This window comes from Xyrauchen texanus, chromosome 42 (assembly GCF_025860055.1).
Source record: "Xyrauchen texanus isolate HMW12.3.18 chromosome 42, RBS_HiC_50CHRs, whole genome shotgun sequence".
In the NCBI taxonomy this organism is placed as follows: domain Eukaryota; kingdom Metazoa; phylum Chordata; class Actinopteri; order Cypriniformes; family Catostomidae; genus Xyrauchen; species Xyrauchen texanus.
Window position 1 is genome coordinate 12,850,271 of NC_068317.1, and position 18,723 is coordinate 12,868,993.

An 18,723-nucleotide genomic window follows, 5' to 3' on the forward strand; every position below is an offset into this window, starting at 1 on the left:
ATGAACACACACAGACAGATGAGAAAGATTACAACATCTGGCTATGTGACATGTGGGTCACCATATCAAATATATTGAAACACGCGTGGGCACACACACACACACACACACACACACACACACCTGCAGTGGTACAGTGGCTCTGTTGATGTGCAGGTGAGCAAGGGTGAGCAGATCCACTAAAATACGGACTCCATTAGAGTCCAGGATATCCTTGACATTTTTCTGTAAGAGGAGAATGTTAAAAACACTGAAGCCATTACATCATTATTAAAAGGGCCAAATGGGTTTGATGCACAGTTCATAATTAGTAAACAACAACGGCTGTTCTCAGCAGAAAATAATAGATCAATAAATGGTGATGCATACACATTAATTCAACGCAAGAATAAAGAAACGTTTTGAATTTTTACCTAAGCATAATAAACCGATCACTACTAAATAATGACTGAGCTCAATCATGACACTACTGACAGATTACAGCAATACATCATCATCAAGAAGATTATGTAATGGCCAGAAAGAGCCAATTTGTTGATTTGCTAGAGGGTCATGAGCTTTTCAGCTATTGTAAGGTGATTTGATTGTATTAGAGCCTTAGTATAAGAGGCTTGGTAGATTGTGCTCTCTTAGCAAGTACAGTTATAGACCACCATGAAGGGTCACTCACCTTATTCAGAATGAGTTTGTAGAGGAAGAGGATGAGCCGGTCTCTCTCTAGCTTGTCTGTACACTGGAGATTTACAGAAACAAAGAGGGTGAGTGAGTTGTTATATACCAGTTAAAACTGTAAAATACAGAGGCATGAAAATCATGCAATAACATATGATAGGTGGTATATTTTTGAAAGCTAAATAATGCAATTACTCAATAACAGAAGATTTAGCTTTCAATGGTAAGCATGCAATGACTAGATTTGAACTGAGAATACAGACCCGGTCTAACATGCCCACAATGTACTTGGTGTCAGTAAAAGGTCCAATCTCCTCGCAGCACTTCCCGTAGACTATAGTAAGAGCTTGAAGACACAAACACTTCATGACTACTTTGGGTGTCAACAGGAACCGATGATAGAGCTCATTAAAGAACTCATACCTAGAGATTAACAGAGACAGATTATCAGCACGGTGAAAGTCTTTGTCTCAAGAGTCTCTGGGGTGAATTCACTAAACAGTTGCAACACTTAAGCAGGAGGTATTTCGGTGTAAATACCTGCGCCTTATTCACTTACCACTCGCAATCTAGCATAAGCAGGTGCAATCAGCTTTTTGAGCATTTAAATGAAGACATTGTCATTCCTTTTGGTGCAAACATGCCTCTCCTTTGCATGTAAATTAGGCTTATTACAGATTGCACTTCATTCACATTATGCTATTACCGGCAGATAAAAGCAGGCAGTAAAATTAATTTTAGATAAAAGAGATGTTTGTGTACATTTTCTATCGATCATGTCAGAAGTAATTAGTCAAATAATGATCAAATGATGGAAATGGCATCATAACCTGGCACATATCCAGATGCACGGTGTAGTCAACATACTTTTGGCAAGTTGATTCAGGTGTCTGAATCGCAGTAGTCAGTGATGCTGTTCAGTTCTGCCAGAGTGTGTAGCATTGGTCTGCTGCATCGTAAACTATATGGTGCTCAGAATCTGCCCGTAAGATTGAAATTGCACATGCAAATTGCCTTCAGCAGTGATTTTGTTGTGCATTTGCGCCGATGCCCGATTTGCATTATTCCTTCAGTGAACTGAGTGCTAAACCAGCACAGACTTTTACCAGGTGAAATGTATTTTTTGTGAATTCCCCCTTTTGTCTTTAGCAAAGCAATAAGAAGCAGACATCATAATGTTAACAGACTGAAGAGAAAGTTATGGTAAACGTACGATCTCTTGATAGCTCCAGATTCATCATTCTCGTCTTCCTCTAGAAGCAGACGCAGGTAATAATCCCCGATTCTAATCTCATCAGAAAGGCACTCGTACTTCACCTGAACACACAATTTAATGTGATTATATTTATATTTCATACATGATGATGCAAACCTTTTTGACTGTCTAAATGATTGCTTCAAGTTAGTCGGTCGCAAAAAACAACAACAATCAAATCAGCTCCAAAGGTTAGGAGTGTCTTCATGCTTTCGCAATGTAAAAGTTAAGAATTAGATAACCAAAAAAAAAAAATAAAACAATTCTGTCATCAATTACCCTCATGCTCTTCCAAACCCCTACAGATAGGTTTGTAAATAGATTTGTATTAAGAAAAGACTGAAATTTAAGTCATTATTCACTTAAAATCTTCCCCTCCGCATTAGTTCTCAAATCAGATATGAAGCTGTTAGAAGTGTCACTTCAGGTTTGAGGTCAATGATGACTCGTCATGTTGCAAATTAAAATGTATGTTCATATAGAATAATTATATGATACTTTAAATTCATTATGGAATTTGACAGCTTGAGTCCCCATTTACTTTCATTACAGTATATGGACAAAAAATGCCAGTACATTCATCAACATTTCTCCTTTTGTGACACACACATACCTCAAACTCTTGGTGGTTCCAGGAGATGATACTAGCACTACCCAGCTCCCGGTCAACATTGAAGGAGCGCATTTCTCCCTCAAGAGCATCTCTCAGCTCCTCTCTAGTCTTCAGATTCCAGATGAGATTAGAGCGAGCATGATCCAACTGAAACCTATAGAGACACACAGAACAACAAAGACACCGCATTTAATGAATGGAAGATAACTGGAATTATGAAGAGAGGTTTTTTTATTATTATTTTCTCCCCTTTTCTATTGGCCAAGTCCCAATGCTCTCCAAGTCCTCAGGGTGGCGTAGTGACTCGCCTCAATCCGTGTGGCAGAGGACGAATCTCAGATGCCTCCACGTCTGAGACCGTCAATCCACGCATCTTATCACATGGCTTGTTGTGCGCATTACCGTGAAAACATGGCGAGTGTGGTGGCTTCATGCTATTATCAGTGGCATCAATGCACAACTCACCACGCGCCCCACCGAGAGCAAGAACCACACATATAGTGACCACAAGAAGGTTACCTCATGTGACTCTACCCTCCCTAGCAACCGGGCCAATTTGGTTGCTTAGGAGGACAGGCTGGAATCACTCAGCACACCCTGGATTCAAACTCACGACTCCAGTGGTGGTAGTCAGCGTCAATACTCACTGAGCTACCCAGGCCCATGAGGAGAGCTTTTGAAGGACAGTCAATAATGAAATATGCAATAATGTAACATGCACTTTACTTGTAGTAGAAAAGCTCCCAGTTGGCCTCAATCTTGATTCGCTGCCGTCGCTTCCTCAGGATGACTGGTTTTTGGTTTGGGTTCTACAATCGGTCAAAACACAGACTCAATGAAGAGGCAATTTAGGTCAATTGTAAAGCATATACTGTAGAATCTGAACACTGAACAGAGAATGTGGGTTCAAATGCTTTAACTACAAATATTATGGAGGTTTATTCCGATGACACTGCAATTGTGAATTAAGAACATATGCTACAATGTACTGTGAGAATGTATGTGAGGTTACAATACTGCTCTAATAAACAAATAAACAAATAGCACAAAAAGAACTTAACACAAAAACAGGGTCAGCTTTGTCTTCCCACGATGAGAACTGCTTCAATTTACAGTGAGGGAAAAAAGTATTTGATCCCCTGCTGATATTGTATGTTTGCCCACTGACAAACAAATGATCAGCCTATAATTTTTGTGGTAGGTTCATTTGAACAGTGAGAGACAGAATAATAACAAAAAAATCCAGAAAAACGCATGTCAAAAATGTTATAAATTGAATTGCATTTTAATGAGGGAAATAAGTATTCGACCCCTCTGCAAAACATGACTTCGTACTTGGTGGCAAAACCCTTGTTGGCAATCACAGAGGTCAGACGTTTCTTGTAGTTGGCCACCAGGTTTGCACACATCTCAGGAGGGATTTTATCCCACTCCTTTTTGCAGATCTTCTCCAAGTCATTAATGTTTCGAGGCTGACGTTTGGCAACTCGAACCTTCAGCTCCCTCCACAGATTTTCTATGGGATTAAGGTCTGGAGACTGGCTAGGCCACCCCATGACCTTAATGTGCTTCTTCTTGAGCCACTACTTTGTTGCCTTGGCCATGTGTTTTGGGTCATTGTCATGCTGGAATACCCATCCACGACCCATTTTCAATGCCCTGGCTGAGGGAAGGAGGTTCCCACCCAAGATTTGACGGTACATGGCCCCGTCCATCATCCCTTTGATGCGGTGAAGTTGTCCTGTCTTCTTAGTAGAAAAACTAGTTGTCCTGTCCCCCAAAGCATAATGTTTCCACCTCCATGTCTGACGGTGGGGATGGTGTTCTTGGGGTCATAGGCAGCATTCCTCCTCCTCCAAACACGGCGAGTTGAGTTGATGCCAAAGTGCTTGATTTTGGTCTCATCTGACCACAACACTTTCACCCAGTTCTCCTCTGAATCATTCAGATGTTCATTGGCAAACTTCAGACGGGCCTGTACATGTGCTTTCTTGAGCAGGGGGACCTTGCGGGCGCTGCATGATTTCAGTCCTTCACGGCGTAGTGTGAAACCAATTGTTTCCATGGTGACTAAGGTCCCAGCTGCCTTGAGATCATTGACAAGATCCTCCTGTGTAGTTCTGGGGTGATTCCTCACTGTTCTCATGATCATTGCAACTCCACATGGTGAGATCTTGCATGGAGCCCCAGACCGAGAGAGATTGACAGTTCTTTTGTGTTTCTTCCATTTGCGAATAATCGCACCAACTGTTGTCACCTTCTCACCAAGCTGCTTGGTGATGGTCTTGTAGCCCATTCCAGCCTTGTGCTGATCTACAATCTTGTCCATGACATCCTTAGACAGCTTTTTGGTCTTGGCCATGGTGGAGAGTTTGGAATCTGATTGATTGCTTCTGTGAACAGGTGTCTTTTATACAGGTAACAAGCTGAGATTAGGAGCACTCCCTTTAAGAGTGTGCTCCTAATCTCAGGTTGTTACCTGTATAAAAGACACCTGGGAGCCAGATATCTCTGATTGAGAAGGGGGTCAAATACTTATTTCCCTCATTAAAATGCAATTCAATTTGTAACATTTTTGACATGCGTTTTTCTGGATTTGTTTTTTGTTATTCTGTCTCTCACTGTTCAAATTAACCTACCATTAAAATTATAGACTGATCATTTATTTGTCAGTGGGCAAACATACAAAATCAGCTGGGGATCAAATACTTTTTCCCCCTCACTGTACTAAGTGTCAACCTGAAAAGAAATATGGAAACTAACACAAACTGTAGCTTTAAATGTGCAATGAGACACCTGAATGAAAACCCACATGATAGTGAGGAGGGAGGGTCTAACAGAGGGAGTGGTCTCTGATCGGATAATACTACTCACCAGGTTATTCCTGTCCTGCTGCATTGATTGACAGTAGAAAACCGCAATAAGGGCCGGTGGGAAGGGAATGGGTAGAGACAAGAGAGGTTATTGGTCCTGATATCAACGAATTGCACTTGCAGATACTTATGGTGACAACTAGCCATTTATTTGAACAAAAAAATAAATACAAATTCAAATTCATCACTTCAATTAATTCTTCTTTTTTTAACGCGTGTTTGTTTTTGTTTTTAGCGGCAAGTGTGTGAATTTGCATGATTGGTGTCTCAAGAGGAAAGAATAAATGATGATCGTTTATAACTCATGTTCTCACACCAATGCTGTGCCTTCGTCTGCACTGGCTGATAAAAAATAAATAAAACACACTGTACTTTAATGCAAATGAATCTGTCAATTGGTAATTGGCAATACTAATACAGTATATGGCTCAGTGTTTGTTTCATGTGTTATGCTGGTTAAGGAAAAGTTTAATACAAGTTAAGCTCAGTAAACAGCATTTGTGGCAAAATATTGATTACCACAAAGATTGAATTTGACTCGTTCCTCTTTTACTTTTCTCGTTTTTTATTTGCATTTATATTTTTATACCATTTTTATCCCAATTTGGTCCTTGTGGTGGCACAGTTACGCACCTCGCACCTCAATCTGGGTGGAAGAGGACAAGTCTCAGTTGCCTCTGCTTCTGAGATAGTCAATCCACGCGTCTTATTACATGGCACCGCGGAGACTCCCAGCATGTGGAGGATCATGCGACTCTCTGTGATCCATGCATAACTCACCACGCGCCCAAGTGAGAGTGAGAACCTCTAATCGTGACCACGAGGAGGTTACCCCATATGACTCTACCCTCCCTAGCAACCAGGCGAATTTGGTTTCTTATGAGACCTGGCTAGAGTCACTCAGCTACCCAGGCCCCTCGTTCCTTCTTTTCTTTAAAAAATAAATAAATAAATAAATATCTGGTTTACAGTGAGGCACTTATAATGGAAGCGAATGGGGGGCCGAAAGTATAAAGTTTAAAAGTATAGCCACAAGACATAACAATACAAAATACGAGTTAACATGATTTTAGTGTGATAAAATCACTTGCTAATAAACCTTTTACTTGTAAAGTTTTAGCCAATTTTACAACTTCGCTACCATGACGCTGTAATGTCAACAAACAAACGACTGCAAAAATGACAATTTAAACAACTTTACAGCTCAAATAATCAAATGACTAGTTTTTAGGGATCACGGAATTAATGCAAGTGCTTTCATAATATTATAAGCATCAGATTTCTGTGTTTAAACCCTCCAAAAATGTACCACATTCACTTCCATTGTAAGGTCCTCACCGTAATACATATATTTTTGCTTTTTTTAACAAGTCAAAACTAATATTTGTGGTAATCAATATTATGCCACAAATGCTGTCGATTGAGCTTAACCACAGTGTTGTGCCACCACTCAATGTCCAAGCATCTCCTCTAGCCTCTTTATTAATAGGAGAACATATCATGAGCTTTACATACAGTAAACTTGTAACATACAGGAAAAGGTTGAAATTACTCATTCTGTTCATTCTTTATAAAAGGACTCCAACAGAACTTGCGCAAGCCATACCATAGAAATACCAAGCAAAGAGTGTGTCCATTTATTAGTGAATAATACCACACTAATGACAAAAACACCCCAAACATAAAAGACAAATCAGACAGAAAACTTAAGAGTCAGCATTCAAGATTAAAAAGCCATTCAATATAATGAACACTAGAGCGTCCTGTTTTTTCACATCACCTTTGCAACCAAACAGAAATACCAGCAAATCAAAAGCCCTGTAAGATCAAGCATGGCACAAATGCAAATGCCCTGTAAATAGATGATAAAAAAATATAAAAAAGAGCGACAGCCCAGCTTTATACAGTGTTAATAATCTTGCCCAGCATGAAGTGAAAGTAAACAGTTTTCAATGTGCAATATTGTGCACAACTACCATAAGGTGCAAAAAGCAGACAAAACCAGACAAAACCAGACCAAGGGGTCTATGGTGACTCACCTCTTTCTGAGCGATGCCCATCTTGTCTCTCCAGTGCATGAGCACTACATCGGCCTTCTCTTTTGCAAACTTCTCCACCTCTTTAGCAGCTTTACCTGCCAAACGCTGCCACTCAGGGACTTTATTTCTCCCAAACTGGTCCTGCGAAAAAAAAAAGAATTCTGAAATTTAGAAAGACAAGACCTTTAAAAAACTGCCATTCTTAAAAGACTGAAAATCATTCCATACTGTGGCAATCTTGACATTGTCACGTATGTGCATTCTGTCAACGTCCTTCTCAGGCACAGGATCAGAGCTGTCCAGATATGCCAACAGACCAGTGGGCTAAGAGACAGTGACAGAGAACGAGAAAAAGCTTTTCAATCTGACTTCAAAAAGATAGGAAAATATGAAAATAAATGTTAAATGTAGAATAAATGTAGAATAGTCAGCTCACCAGAATTCTCTTGAGCAGGTTCAAGGCAATGGGGTTTTCTGCAGTCCACAAACCCACTAGATGACGACTTAACTGTCTGAATGAGGCAATAAAAGAAAAAATAGGCCACATTAAAGGGACATTTCACCCAAAACTGAAAAATCTCTCATCATTTAACCCCCAGCATAAACTGCACATAACAGCATAAAAGTAATCCATGACTCCAGTGGTGAAATCCATGTCTTCTGAAGTTATATGATAGGTGTGAGTGAGAAACAGATCAATATTCAAGTCCTTTTTTACTCTAATTATTCACTTTCACATTCTTCTTTTGTTTTTGACGATTCACATTCTTTGTGCATATCGCCACCTACTAGGCAGGGGGGAGAATTTATGGTAAACACAAACTTAGCCTAAATATTGATCTGTTTCTCACCCGCACTATCATATTTCTTCAGAGGACATGGATTTAACCACTGGAGTCGTATGGATTACTTTTATTCTACCTTTCTAGGTTTTTGGCACCCATTTACTTGCATTGTATGGACCTACAGCGCAAAGATATTCTTCTAAAAATCTTTGTTTGTGTTCCGCAGAAAAAAGAAAGTCACACACATATGGAATGGCATGAGGGTGAGTAAATTATGAGATAATTAAAATTTGGGGGTGAACTATCCCTTTAACAATATGCAATTGTGTGAAAGCACATGTATCTACTGTAGCTACACAAACTCAATTTTGTGCATTGTGTTCCAGAAGTTCCAGAGTCAGACTGCAATTCATAACAATGCAAGCACGCATGACATTCTCAACACTGCCACAAGGGGCGCTATAGTGGACAATAGCATAAAATGTCTGCTTTTATTTTCAGTTTTACTACTGTCATGGCACAGCCACAATATGAAGAGAATCTTGCTAAAGTTAAAGTTTGGATGCTTATAGCAAGCACCCTGAATAAAAACAAATCTGGTTTAAGGGCACTGAGATTCAAAGGCATCTTTATTTTAATGCCACAGAGTAACACAAGAACTCAATTCATGTTCCACAGGACTGTGCAATTGCAATGACAAGCATTCACATCTGTGCTTGTGTTTCTGCCCATAGTCTATCATACCCAACAACTGCAGGGACAGGAGTGTGTCATGTGTTTGACCTGTTGGTGAGCATCCTCTGGTCAGCACTGATAGTAAACATTGAGGTGTGGAGGTGTCTGGGCAAAGCTCCTTCATTCAGGGCCAACTCCTGCATCTTAGTGGATATCTCCTTATCTCCTTCCTGAAAGAAAAACAGACACACACAGATCAGCAAGCATGTTAAAACATACTCTTAGTGAACAGTACACCATGGTCTTGGCACTAAAGATCTCACCTCAATAATGGCTTTCATGATCAGACCCGCCCCTTTTACGATGGCCATAGAAGGATGCTGCAGAGACACAAAAAGTTAGACAGAAAAAGAAACACATCTTTAAATCTCGTGTTTCCATATTTTTCCCTTCATAATTCAACTCCTGACCTGGAAAAGTTTGAAAAGAGTCCGTCCGTTAGATGCCACCATCTCCAGAAGCATGTCAAACTGCTGTCCCTCGGTCGTCTCGCTATAGGGGGCGCATAGGGCAAAGGTCAAGAAGTCCAGCAGAGAGCTGATCACAAATGCTCCTGTGCCTTGCTCCTGAAGAACAAGAGACAAACTGAAAATGAGTGACATTTAAAAAAAAAAAAAACAACACATTCATTTAATATTTAATGCATTAGTAATTCATGTCTGTATCAAGATTTTAGCTTAAATGTTAGAGCTGTCGATTCAACATGTTAATTCAGCGAGATTAATTATATAAACAATAACGAGTTAACCAACTTATTGCAATTAATCATGTCCCCGGGCCATAATAAGGAATGTCCCTATCATCGGGGCAAATCAAGCTTGAAGTACCATCTGTTTTCAGCAGGGGGCAGTAAGCAAAACTCCAGCTGTTCAAACAAACAAGCCACACATTGCTTGCTAGGTCATGTTTAGGATGTAGCCACCCGGCAACCTAAAATCTTGCAAAAGCTGCATGCGATGTTCACACTGTTTATTTGGAGTCCTGCAGAAATCCTATACCTTCCCCTGGCCCTAAACCTAAACTTAAAGCTTAAGTATGTAATTCCTGCTATACTAGCAACACCGAACGGAATTGCAAAAAAAACATTGTTTTCAAAACAGCTTTCGGACTACGCCCCCAGTCTGCCATTGGTTAAACAATGAGATGGGGTTGTTCAAAACAAACACAGACATTTTTATAGTGCCACAGAGACAAAATGTTTACAGTTTGAATGGCTATTTATAGTGGTCTCTGCATATTGAGCTGGGATAGGAGAAAGTATTTTTACTCTGAAAAAAGTTACATACTTTAGCTTTAACCCTACCACTAAATCTTATCATAACCCTAATCTTAGTAACAGCAAATGATAGTCTCATGAGACTTGGGTTGCTGGGGTGTTATCTTGTAGATACAGCCGGCTTGCTTGACACTAGTGACAGAACAAGATGAGGACATGTTCTTGCATTCAAACACAGCTGGACAGAGCACAATTTCGAATGCAGGGCTCTTGATACTTATATTTCCATAATACATTAAACTTGACACTACAACATAAAAACGCTGTGTTTATGATGCAAAGCAACTGAAGTGAGATGATCCAAAAGCGTCTGTCTGACGCATGTATCTGTGACAAAAGTAATGCAGTCTCGCTATTTATATGAGGTCATAAATGCTGAATGCAAAATCATTTTTAAAGAATTTTCAAAATGCTGTTTAAAGCAGTTTGCAATACAGCATGTCACACTGCACATCAACTTCCTACATGTACACATGGGTGACATACCACATTACTAATGAACTTCTCCAGAAGGTTTTCCAGAAACTTTTTGGAGGAGAGTAGAGAGGCTTTGTTCAGCTGCTCCTGCCTCAGGTCATAATCATCATGCATCGGCTACAGAAACACACGCAGAGCTTTAAACAGTCATCTTAAAATGTTTCAATATGTACATTACAGAGTTGGGTCTTTAAATACTGGAGCACCTCTCTCTAGTAATTGAATTTTTTTATTGTGTAACTTACACACATAAGAGCACAGAGCATGTCTATAGCAGCATGTGTCACACCGTTGTTGTTTCTCTTCAGTGCTTTAACTGTTTTAACACCCAACTTCTCCCTAAACCTGGAACACACAATATTAAAACACAAACACAATTTAGTATAAATAATTTATATATCACAAATCATAATTCTTGCATGAATGATGACCCAAAAATCATCACAACTCACAGAAACTGTAAAAAATGTCATTTCTGGTAGTCCATTCAATATTTGTGCAGTGCTATACAAATACAGAATTACTTCTTGATGTATAAACACAACTAGAGAGCCTAACAGTCAATTTATACATCTCAGTGACCCAGAGAGAAAGAACTGAGATACAGTATAATGAGAGAGAGAGAGAGAGAGAGAGAGAGAGAGAGAGAGAGAGAGCAGAGAGAGAGAGAAAACTGAGATACAGTATAATAAGTGAGGAAGAGAGAGATATGAACAGTTTTTTTTCCCCAATCATTTTCTTGTTTAAAAAAATAAATACATTTTTTTTTTTTTTAAAGTACTCATGTATTTATTGATTGATTGATTGATATTTTCTTTATTTACTATATAATCATTATTTTGTTCATTGCTCATGTAATGGCCAATGCTTTGGCAATACTGCACAAAACATGCCAATAAAGCTCATTTGAATTTGAGAGAGAGAGATAGAGAGAGAGAGAGAGAGAGAAAGAGAAAGAACTGAGATACAGCATAACAAGAGAGAGAGAGAGAATCAAGAAGTAAACCAGGTAACAAATTGCATTAAAAATAAAAAAAGGAAATGTAAAATAGACAAGAAAATAGATCTTTTCTTAAAATGCTATAAGACAGAAAGGACAATGGAGAGACAGACTTTATGTGTAATAAAGAGGGTGCACTGAGATATATAGATTAATATTTACGTTGTATGTTCGAGTCCAGCCAAGGGACCAGACCTTAGAACAAAAACATTATTGAAAGTTTGTTAACACCTTGACAGAGCATGTATGATTCATCAAGCAAACAGACAAAGATCAAACACAAACCCTTAGCTCAGAATTACCACCTAAACCAACCAATTTGGCCTACAAATACAGTAAACATCTGCTGAGTTTAGGTTTGGACAGTCCTATGCTTGGAGGGAATCTAGTGAGCCCAGATGAACATACCTTGGGAGCTGGGTGAAGGCCTGGAATCCAGCTTTGGAGGCCACCAGACGTCTGATAGCCTGAAATTGGGCCTCCAGCTCTGCATTGGGTCCTGGCAGCTCAGTATCTTGAGATAGGAGAGCGAGGATGGCATTGTTGATCAGTTTCTCCTTGTTCTCTGAGAAAAGACCCTGTAAATAAAAGAAACCAGAGAGATGAGAGCGAAGGAATGATTGTACAAATGTACATATTAACCAGAGCACTTGGTGCACAGAGACTGATCAACCAAAATTCAGTTTAAAACGATGTAAAAAAATGACACAGAGACACTCAAGCAAACACACTTACATCCTGAGTAACGGCATGTAGCACTCCACTGTAGGAGATGTTGGCATTAAATCGGAACACTGCATCTGCAAAATTACAATCTATAGCACAGAAAAACAAAATAGTAACTTAGTCAACTTTATTGTTATAGAATACAATTATAAAGAACACAATAGTTTTAAATGTATGCCAGCCAAAATTGTTTCATTCTCAATCAACTGGTTTGCTCCAAGCCCCAAATTTTACATTGACCATTAAATGCTGACTTTACACAACTGTTGTTAAATGTTTACCTAAAAACAAACATTGAAATGTATTAATATTAACATGTTAGGGGATGAGGACACAGTACTACTCTGTCTGAAGTGAGGTTTTGGGAATGTTTGATAAATAAGGAGCATATTGATGACTGCAGCAAGGAACAGGACATTTATGAGTTCTACAAATCTGATTTCCTGCGGCACAGTGATAAAGAACCCAGTAGGCAGCAGATGACAGCATGTATTTCTACAAATCACAATGAAACGGGCACATAAACTTGATAATAATCACACACTGGACAATAGTATGAATCTCACCAAACCTGTTAAGAACATGACTGGGTCATATTTCAGTGTCCTTCATTTTCACATATACCTCAAAATCATAAAATTATATTTGCTCAAAGAAAATGAAGACTATTTTAGAAACATTGCCATTTTTTTGCATTGTTGAAACAATTTTCATTACTGAAATAAAACAAAAATCAAATTTTGATTACAGCAATAAATCACCTTTAATGCACGACGATATCATTTGAAAGGATAGTTCACCCAAAAAAGAAATTTCTCTCATCATTTACTCAACCTCATGCCATCCCAGATGTGTATGACTTTCTTATTACAGCAGAACACAAAGATTTAGTTAGGTGTGGGTAAGAAACAGAACAATAAAAAAAACAAAAAAGTCATTTTTTACAATAAATTTTCTTTTGTTCTATGTCAATTCACATTTTTCATGCATATCGCAACCTACTGGTCAGGTCTGGTCAAAGGTGGAGATTCATAGTAAAAAATACATAGATATTGTTGTTTCTAACCCACACCTATCACATTTCTTCAGAAGACATAGATTTCACCACTGGAGTCTTATGGATTACTTCTATGCTGCCCTTATATGCTTTTTGGAGCTTCAAAGTTCTGGCCACCATTCACTTGGATAGTATGGACCTACAGTTTAGATATTCTTCCAAAAATCTTAATTTGTGTTCAGCAGAAGAAAGAAAGTCATACACATATGGGATGGCATGAGGGTGAGTAAATGATGAGACAATTTTCATTTTTGGGTGAACAATCCCTTTGATTGTCATTTTTGTTTAATTGCCAAGAAATCTTGCTAAAAATATTTTATTTTCTTTTGACTTTGGGATGAAATGTGATCTGTTTCTGTGAGATTCTCCTATTACCTGCACACTAGATGTAAACCAACATTCACTTCGTTTGTGTGTGTGTGTGTGTGTGTGTGTGTGTGTACGTTAGACAAACGTACTAGGTGGGGCAGCGAGGAATCTGAGGTGTAAGCTCTCCACCTCCTCGCCCACAGGCATGCTGATCAGACCCCACCTCTGCCCTCTCTGAGTGGGGGCCATTTTAACACACACATCCCTGTTCCCAGATGCCCTCACACTGTCTAGCAGACTTGCCAACAGAGAATCCCTAAGGACACAACAAAATGGGAGGAAAATACTTTTTCACCTTCTGCTGTGCTGAAATCAAGTTACTAATATACTGCTGACTGTATTCGACAGAGGAAAATAAATGAGGTGATTGTGTCTGTGGGTACCTTTCAGTGGAGCAGTACTTTCGTATCTGTCCTCGGATGAACTCGATAGTGAACACCTGAGGATTCTCTGAATCACAGATCAGAGCAAATACCTGCACAAGAACACAACACAGTCCTAAAAATATATTTTCATCCACAAATAATTAATATTTTTCATGTCATTTTAATGTGATTTTAATGTAAAACAGACTGTCAACAAGCTATCAATAAGAAAATAAAATAATAATTCTCTATATTAGAGACTACAGTCTTAGTGAAGTACCACATTTTAATTTGAAAGGATTAGTTCATTTCATTTAATATTACTTCATGTTTTTAACTTAACTAATGTCAAGTTATGACATTATCTTGACATCTTTAACATTTTAATACTGAAGATTTAATATCTTAAAACAAATCTGCACACAAATGATAAAAGCATTAGCTATTAGTAAGGAAATAAAATGTGAAATGGTTAAATGAACACAGACCTCTTCAAAAGGCTTAACAGTAACTATATTGTAGGATGCGGGGTCCCTCTCCACCAGACATGTCTCTGTGAGGGCCAAAATCCTCCTGACAGGCTCCTATGACAAACAGAACAAATAAAAGAAAATGAAAAGTGACACTTCTGAAAAAAGCATGTTAGACTTTGTCTAACTAAAATGAGCCATATAACTTAATCAAAACATTCCACTACATCAGAAAAGCACTGAGAACCCACAGCATGTAATGACAGTTATAATGTCTAACATTTTGATAGGGAGTATATTGAAGCATGTCTTACCGCATGACGTGGCGTGATCTTCTGCACAATAAACTCTGTTAGAGAGGTGATGCATTCGTCCGTGCTGTACTTCCCCAGACGCTCGCCAAGAAAGCCCTCGAATGTCAGAATTTCCTTACGGAGACGCAACGTGATCCCTATGAAGTTAGCAGCATGCTCAGTCACACTGCGAATTATCTCCTCACGGTGCTCTGACGCAAAAAGATGCTACACAGGGATACAGAAATAGTAAGAGTAAAAAATCTGGGGAAAATATCAAACAAAGTTGAAGTCAGAAGTTTACATACACCGTAGCTAAATACATTTAAACTCATTTTTTCACAATTCCTGACATTTAATCGTAGAAAACATTCCCTGTTTTAGGTCAGTTAGGATCACTACTTTATTTTAAGAAAGTGAAATGTCAGAATAATAGTAGAGAGAATTATTTATTTCAGTTTTTATTTCTTTCATCACATTCCCAGTGGGTCAGAAGTTACATAAACTTTGTTAGTATTTGGTAGCATTGCCTTTAAATTGTTTAACTTGGTTCAAACGTTTTGGGTTGCCTTCTACAAGCTTCTCACAATAAGTTGCTGGAATTCTGGCCCATTCCTCCAGCTAGAGTCAGGACTGTAGGCATCCTTGCTCACACAAGCTTTTTCAGTTCTGCCCACAAATCTTCTTTAGACTGAGGTCAGGGTTTAGTGATGGCAAATCCAATACCTTAATTTTGTTGTCCTTAAGCCATTTTGCTTCAATATATACACATAATTGTCCTCTGTCATTTTCCTTCCAGGAGCAAAGCATTCCCACAAACATGATGCTGCCACCCCCATGCTTCAGGGTTGGGATGGTGACCTTCGGCTTGCAAGCCTCAACCTTTTTCCTCCAAATATAACAATGGTCATTATGCCCAAACAATACACTTTTTGTTTCATCAGACCAGAGGACATTTCTACAAAATGTAAGATCTTTGTCCCCATGTGCACTTGTTAACTGTAGTCTGGCTTTTTATGGTTGTTTTGGAGCAGTGGCATCTTCCTTGCTGAGCAGCCTTTCAGGTTATGTCGATATAGGACTTGTTTTACTGTGGATATAGATACTTGTCAACCTGTTTCCTCTAGAATTATCACAAGGTCCTTTGCTGTTGTTCTGAGATTGATTTGCTTTTTTCGCATCAAACTACATTCATCTCTAGGAGATAGAATGCATCTCCTTCCAGAGCGGTATGATGGCTGCGTGGTCTCATGGTGTTTATACTTGCATACTATTGTTAATACAGATGAACACTGTAAGGCTCAGCCTTTTGGAAATTGCCATGAGATTTTGGCTGATTTCTTTTGATTTTCCCATGATGTCAAGCAAAGAGGCACAGAGTTTGAAGATAGGCCTTAAAATACATCCACAGGTACACCTCCACTTGACTCATATTAGCCAATAAGCCTGTCAGAAGCTGATGAAGTGTTTGTAAACTTCTGTCCCACTGTAATTGTGATATAGTCAATTAAAAGTGAAACAATCTGTCTGTAAAGAATTGCTGAGAAAAATTACTCATTTCATGTCCTTAATGACTTGCCAAAACTATAGTTTGCTATTATGAAATCTGTGGAGTGACTTTAACCTAAGTTTATGTAAACTTCTGACTTCAACTGTAAGTAACTTCCTCGTTCCTCTTTTTCTTAAAAAAAAAATACATTAATCAAGGTTACAGTGAGGCACTTACAATGGAAGTGAATGGGTTCAATCCATGGAGGGCTTAAAAGGGCAGAAATTTGAAGCTTATTACTTTATAAAAGCACTTACATTGATTCTTCTTTAACCTTGTGCAACCCTGTGTCCACATGTGTGAACATTGCATTTTGGCTTTGCAATACGCAACATAATTTAAACGAATTAAATCTGACTGAATACTGTTCACAACACTATACGCTGTCATTTACAGGTTACATTTTTGGCGCACTGCGTCACGTGACAACAGCATGACATCGATTTCCGTGAAGCGGTTCTATGGGTGTAGCGCCATAGAATTTTTCATGTATGATTTTTTTTATTTTTTTTTATCACTGTACAATACGGTTCTATTTATTAACATTAGTAAATGCATTCCTACACAGTATATTTAATTTGTATTTCCACATTGAAAATTAATGTATTCATGCAAAAGACTAAAAGTTTTGTTTTCAGAGCCTTTATATGGAGTTAGGATGAACATAAGGGGCCTTTCCAACTGCTCTAAGACCAGTGCAAACAGACAGCACACTAAAGGTTAAGTCATTCACTAAATAGGAAGCAAGGGTGTATCCTATAGCTTTCTATGCAGATAAGTGTATTCACTCCTAAAATCCAACCTAAAGTTCAGTTTCAGGCAGCAGATCATGTATGGCCCACTCAACATGTTTGGCAGACATAGGAAATTGATAATCAGTACATAGATTCAAAATGTCTTAATGCAAAAAATGCTGTTGATTGAGCTTAACATGTATTGAACCCAGAATTCCTTTAAAACAGCATACATTTTCTTGAGAAGCAAATGTGTACAGTAGGATAATACGACTTTTTTTCAAGGAATATATCTTGAATTCATTTTATGTTTCCTCACACCATTTGCAAATAGATTTTTTTTATGTTTGTTTTTTTAGTTTAAAGTATAAACCTAACAACATTTTGTTTGATTTTTACTTAAAAGAAGGAAAAATTTGCCAATGGTGTGAGAATAATAAACAAGATCTTTAGATATAAGCAAGACAAAAATACTGATTGAGATACTGACATAGCAGTGTGCATTTATGAAGTTAATTCCTTGTTATAGGACAGTACATAAACACACACCAGTCTACTGAAGCCTCCATAAAGGATGCAGAAGCCGCCCTGGTAGTCGGAAACCTCGGCGAAGCCCTCAACGCAGCGGTAGTCATAGGAACAGATGACTCGGTTGGTGTTGGGGTCAATCTGATCAATGCCCCCTGGCGTCACTTCTAAACACACAGCCTTCCGTGTGTCACTCCAGTGATGCTTATAGCAGTTATAGCGCTGTGGAAACACGACCAGCCAAACATCAGGATTAGCACAAAATCAAAATATCGTAAATAGAAGCTAAAACAGATTCCCTTGAGAAATGAATACCTCTCCTTTTAAAAAGGAATGTTTGGTAATGTCATTTTTATTTGTGTAGCACTTTTCACAACACATAATTTCAAAGCAGCTACAGTATATACTGTAGAAAATTGTGTTGTGACAGAAAATGATGCAGTAATGTCTGTAATGTCTCAAAGTCCTCAATGAGCAGTTTAAATGAAAAACATGATTGGAATTAATGCTTTGGGGATATTTGTAATAAAATCAGGGCACATTCAGATTTGAATTTCAGTGTGAAACTGCTTCATTTCAGTAACGGTGCATACGGCCAGGTCATACTCACTCTTCCAGTGATTTTTCCCTCTGAGAAGTCTGTTCTGAATCTCTGTGGAGCAGAAAGAGGGAAGTGTCAGACAAGATATCATATTAAAAAGACAGTCTGGGTCAGTGTGATGCAGCCAGTTAGTGAACTGGCATTCATTCTCCACTGAATGGAGGGCTTGATTTGATGGGGTCCTGTTTTCATTTAGGTCCTGTTCGGCTTGTTCTAAACTGGTAGGCTGTTGCATTCCCTTGCAAATACATTTTTTGTTCCCTCACAATACGTTTTGCATTCATTCACAATAGTTAGCATTCCTTT

At 38.5% G+C, this 18,723-nt stretch overlaps 1 protein-coding gene across 3 annotated transcripts in view; it reads right to left on the bottom strand.

Annotated features, from left to right (window-relative positions):
* LOC127635107 (dnaJ homolog subfamily C member 13-like) overlaps positions 1-18,723 on the bottom strand; it is a 59,330-nt gene that overhangs the window by 17,387 nt on the left and 23,220 nt on the right. Inside the window, exons 5-28 of one of the 3 annotated variants that reach the window (XM_052114896.1) lie at positions 18,427-18,468; positions 17,838-18,038; positions 15,027-15,233; positions 14,731-14,826; positions 14,261-14,352; positions 13,967-14,133; positions 12,461-12,540; positions 12,134-12,303; positions 11,888-11,920; positions 10,971-11,070; positions 10,735-10,842; positions 9,383-9,538; positions 9,236-9,292; positions 9,021-9,142; positions 7,889-7,964; positions 7,681-7,776; positions 7,453-7,593; positions 5,415-5,432; positions 3,267-3,349; positions 2,541-2,694; positions 1,886-1,989; positions 936-1,095; positions 671-733; positions 124-225 (exon numbers count right to left, since the gene is read on the bottom strand). In XM_052114896.1, the coding sequence (XP_051970856.1) occupies positions 124-225; positions 671-733; positions 936-1,095; positions 1,886-1,989; positions 2,541-2,694; positions 3,267-3,349; positions 5,415-5,432; positions 7,453-7,593; positions 7,681-7,776; positions 7,889-7,964; positions 9,021-9,142; positions 9,236-9,292; positions 9,383-9,538; positions 10,735-10,842; positions 10,971-11,070; positions 11,888-11,920; positions 12,134-12,303; positions 12,461-12,540; positions 13,967-14,133; positions 14,261-14,352; positions 14,731-14,826; positions 15,027-15,233; positions 17,838-18,038; positions 18,427-18,468 (2,628 nt within the window). The remainder of the gene's footprint in view (positions 1-123; positions 226-670; positions 734-935; positions 1,096-1,885; positions 1,990-2,540; positions 2,695-3,266; positions 3,350-5,414; positions 5,433-7,452; positions 7,594-7,680; positions 7,777-7,888; positions 7,965-9,020; positions 9,143-9,235; positions 9,293-9,382; positions 9,539-10,734; positions 10,843-10,970; positions 11,071-11,887; positions 11,921-12,133; positions 12,304-12,460; positions 12,541-13,966; positions 14,134-14,260; positions 14,353-14,730; positions 14,827-15,026; positions 15,234-17,837; positions 18,039-18,426; positions 18,469-18,723) is intronic. The other 2 variants (XM_052114898.1, XM_052114897.1) reach the window with 2 other exon arrangements.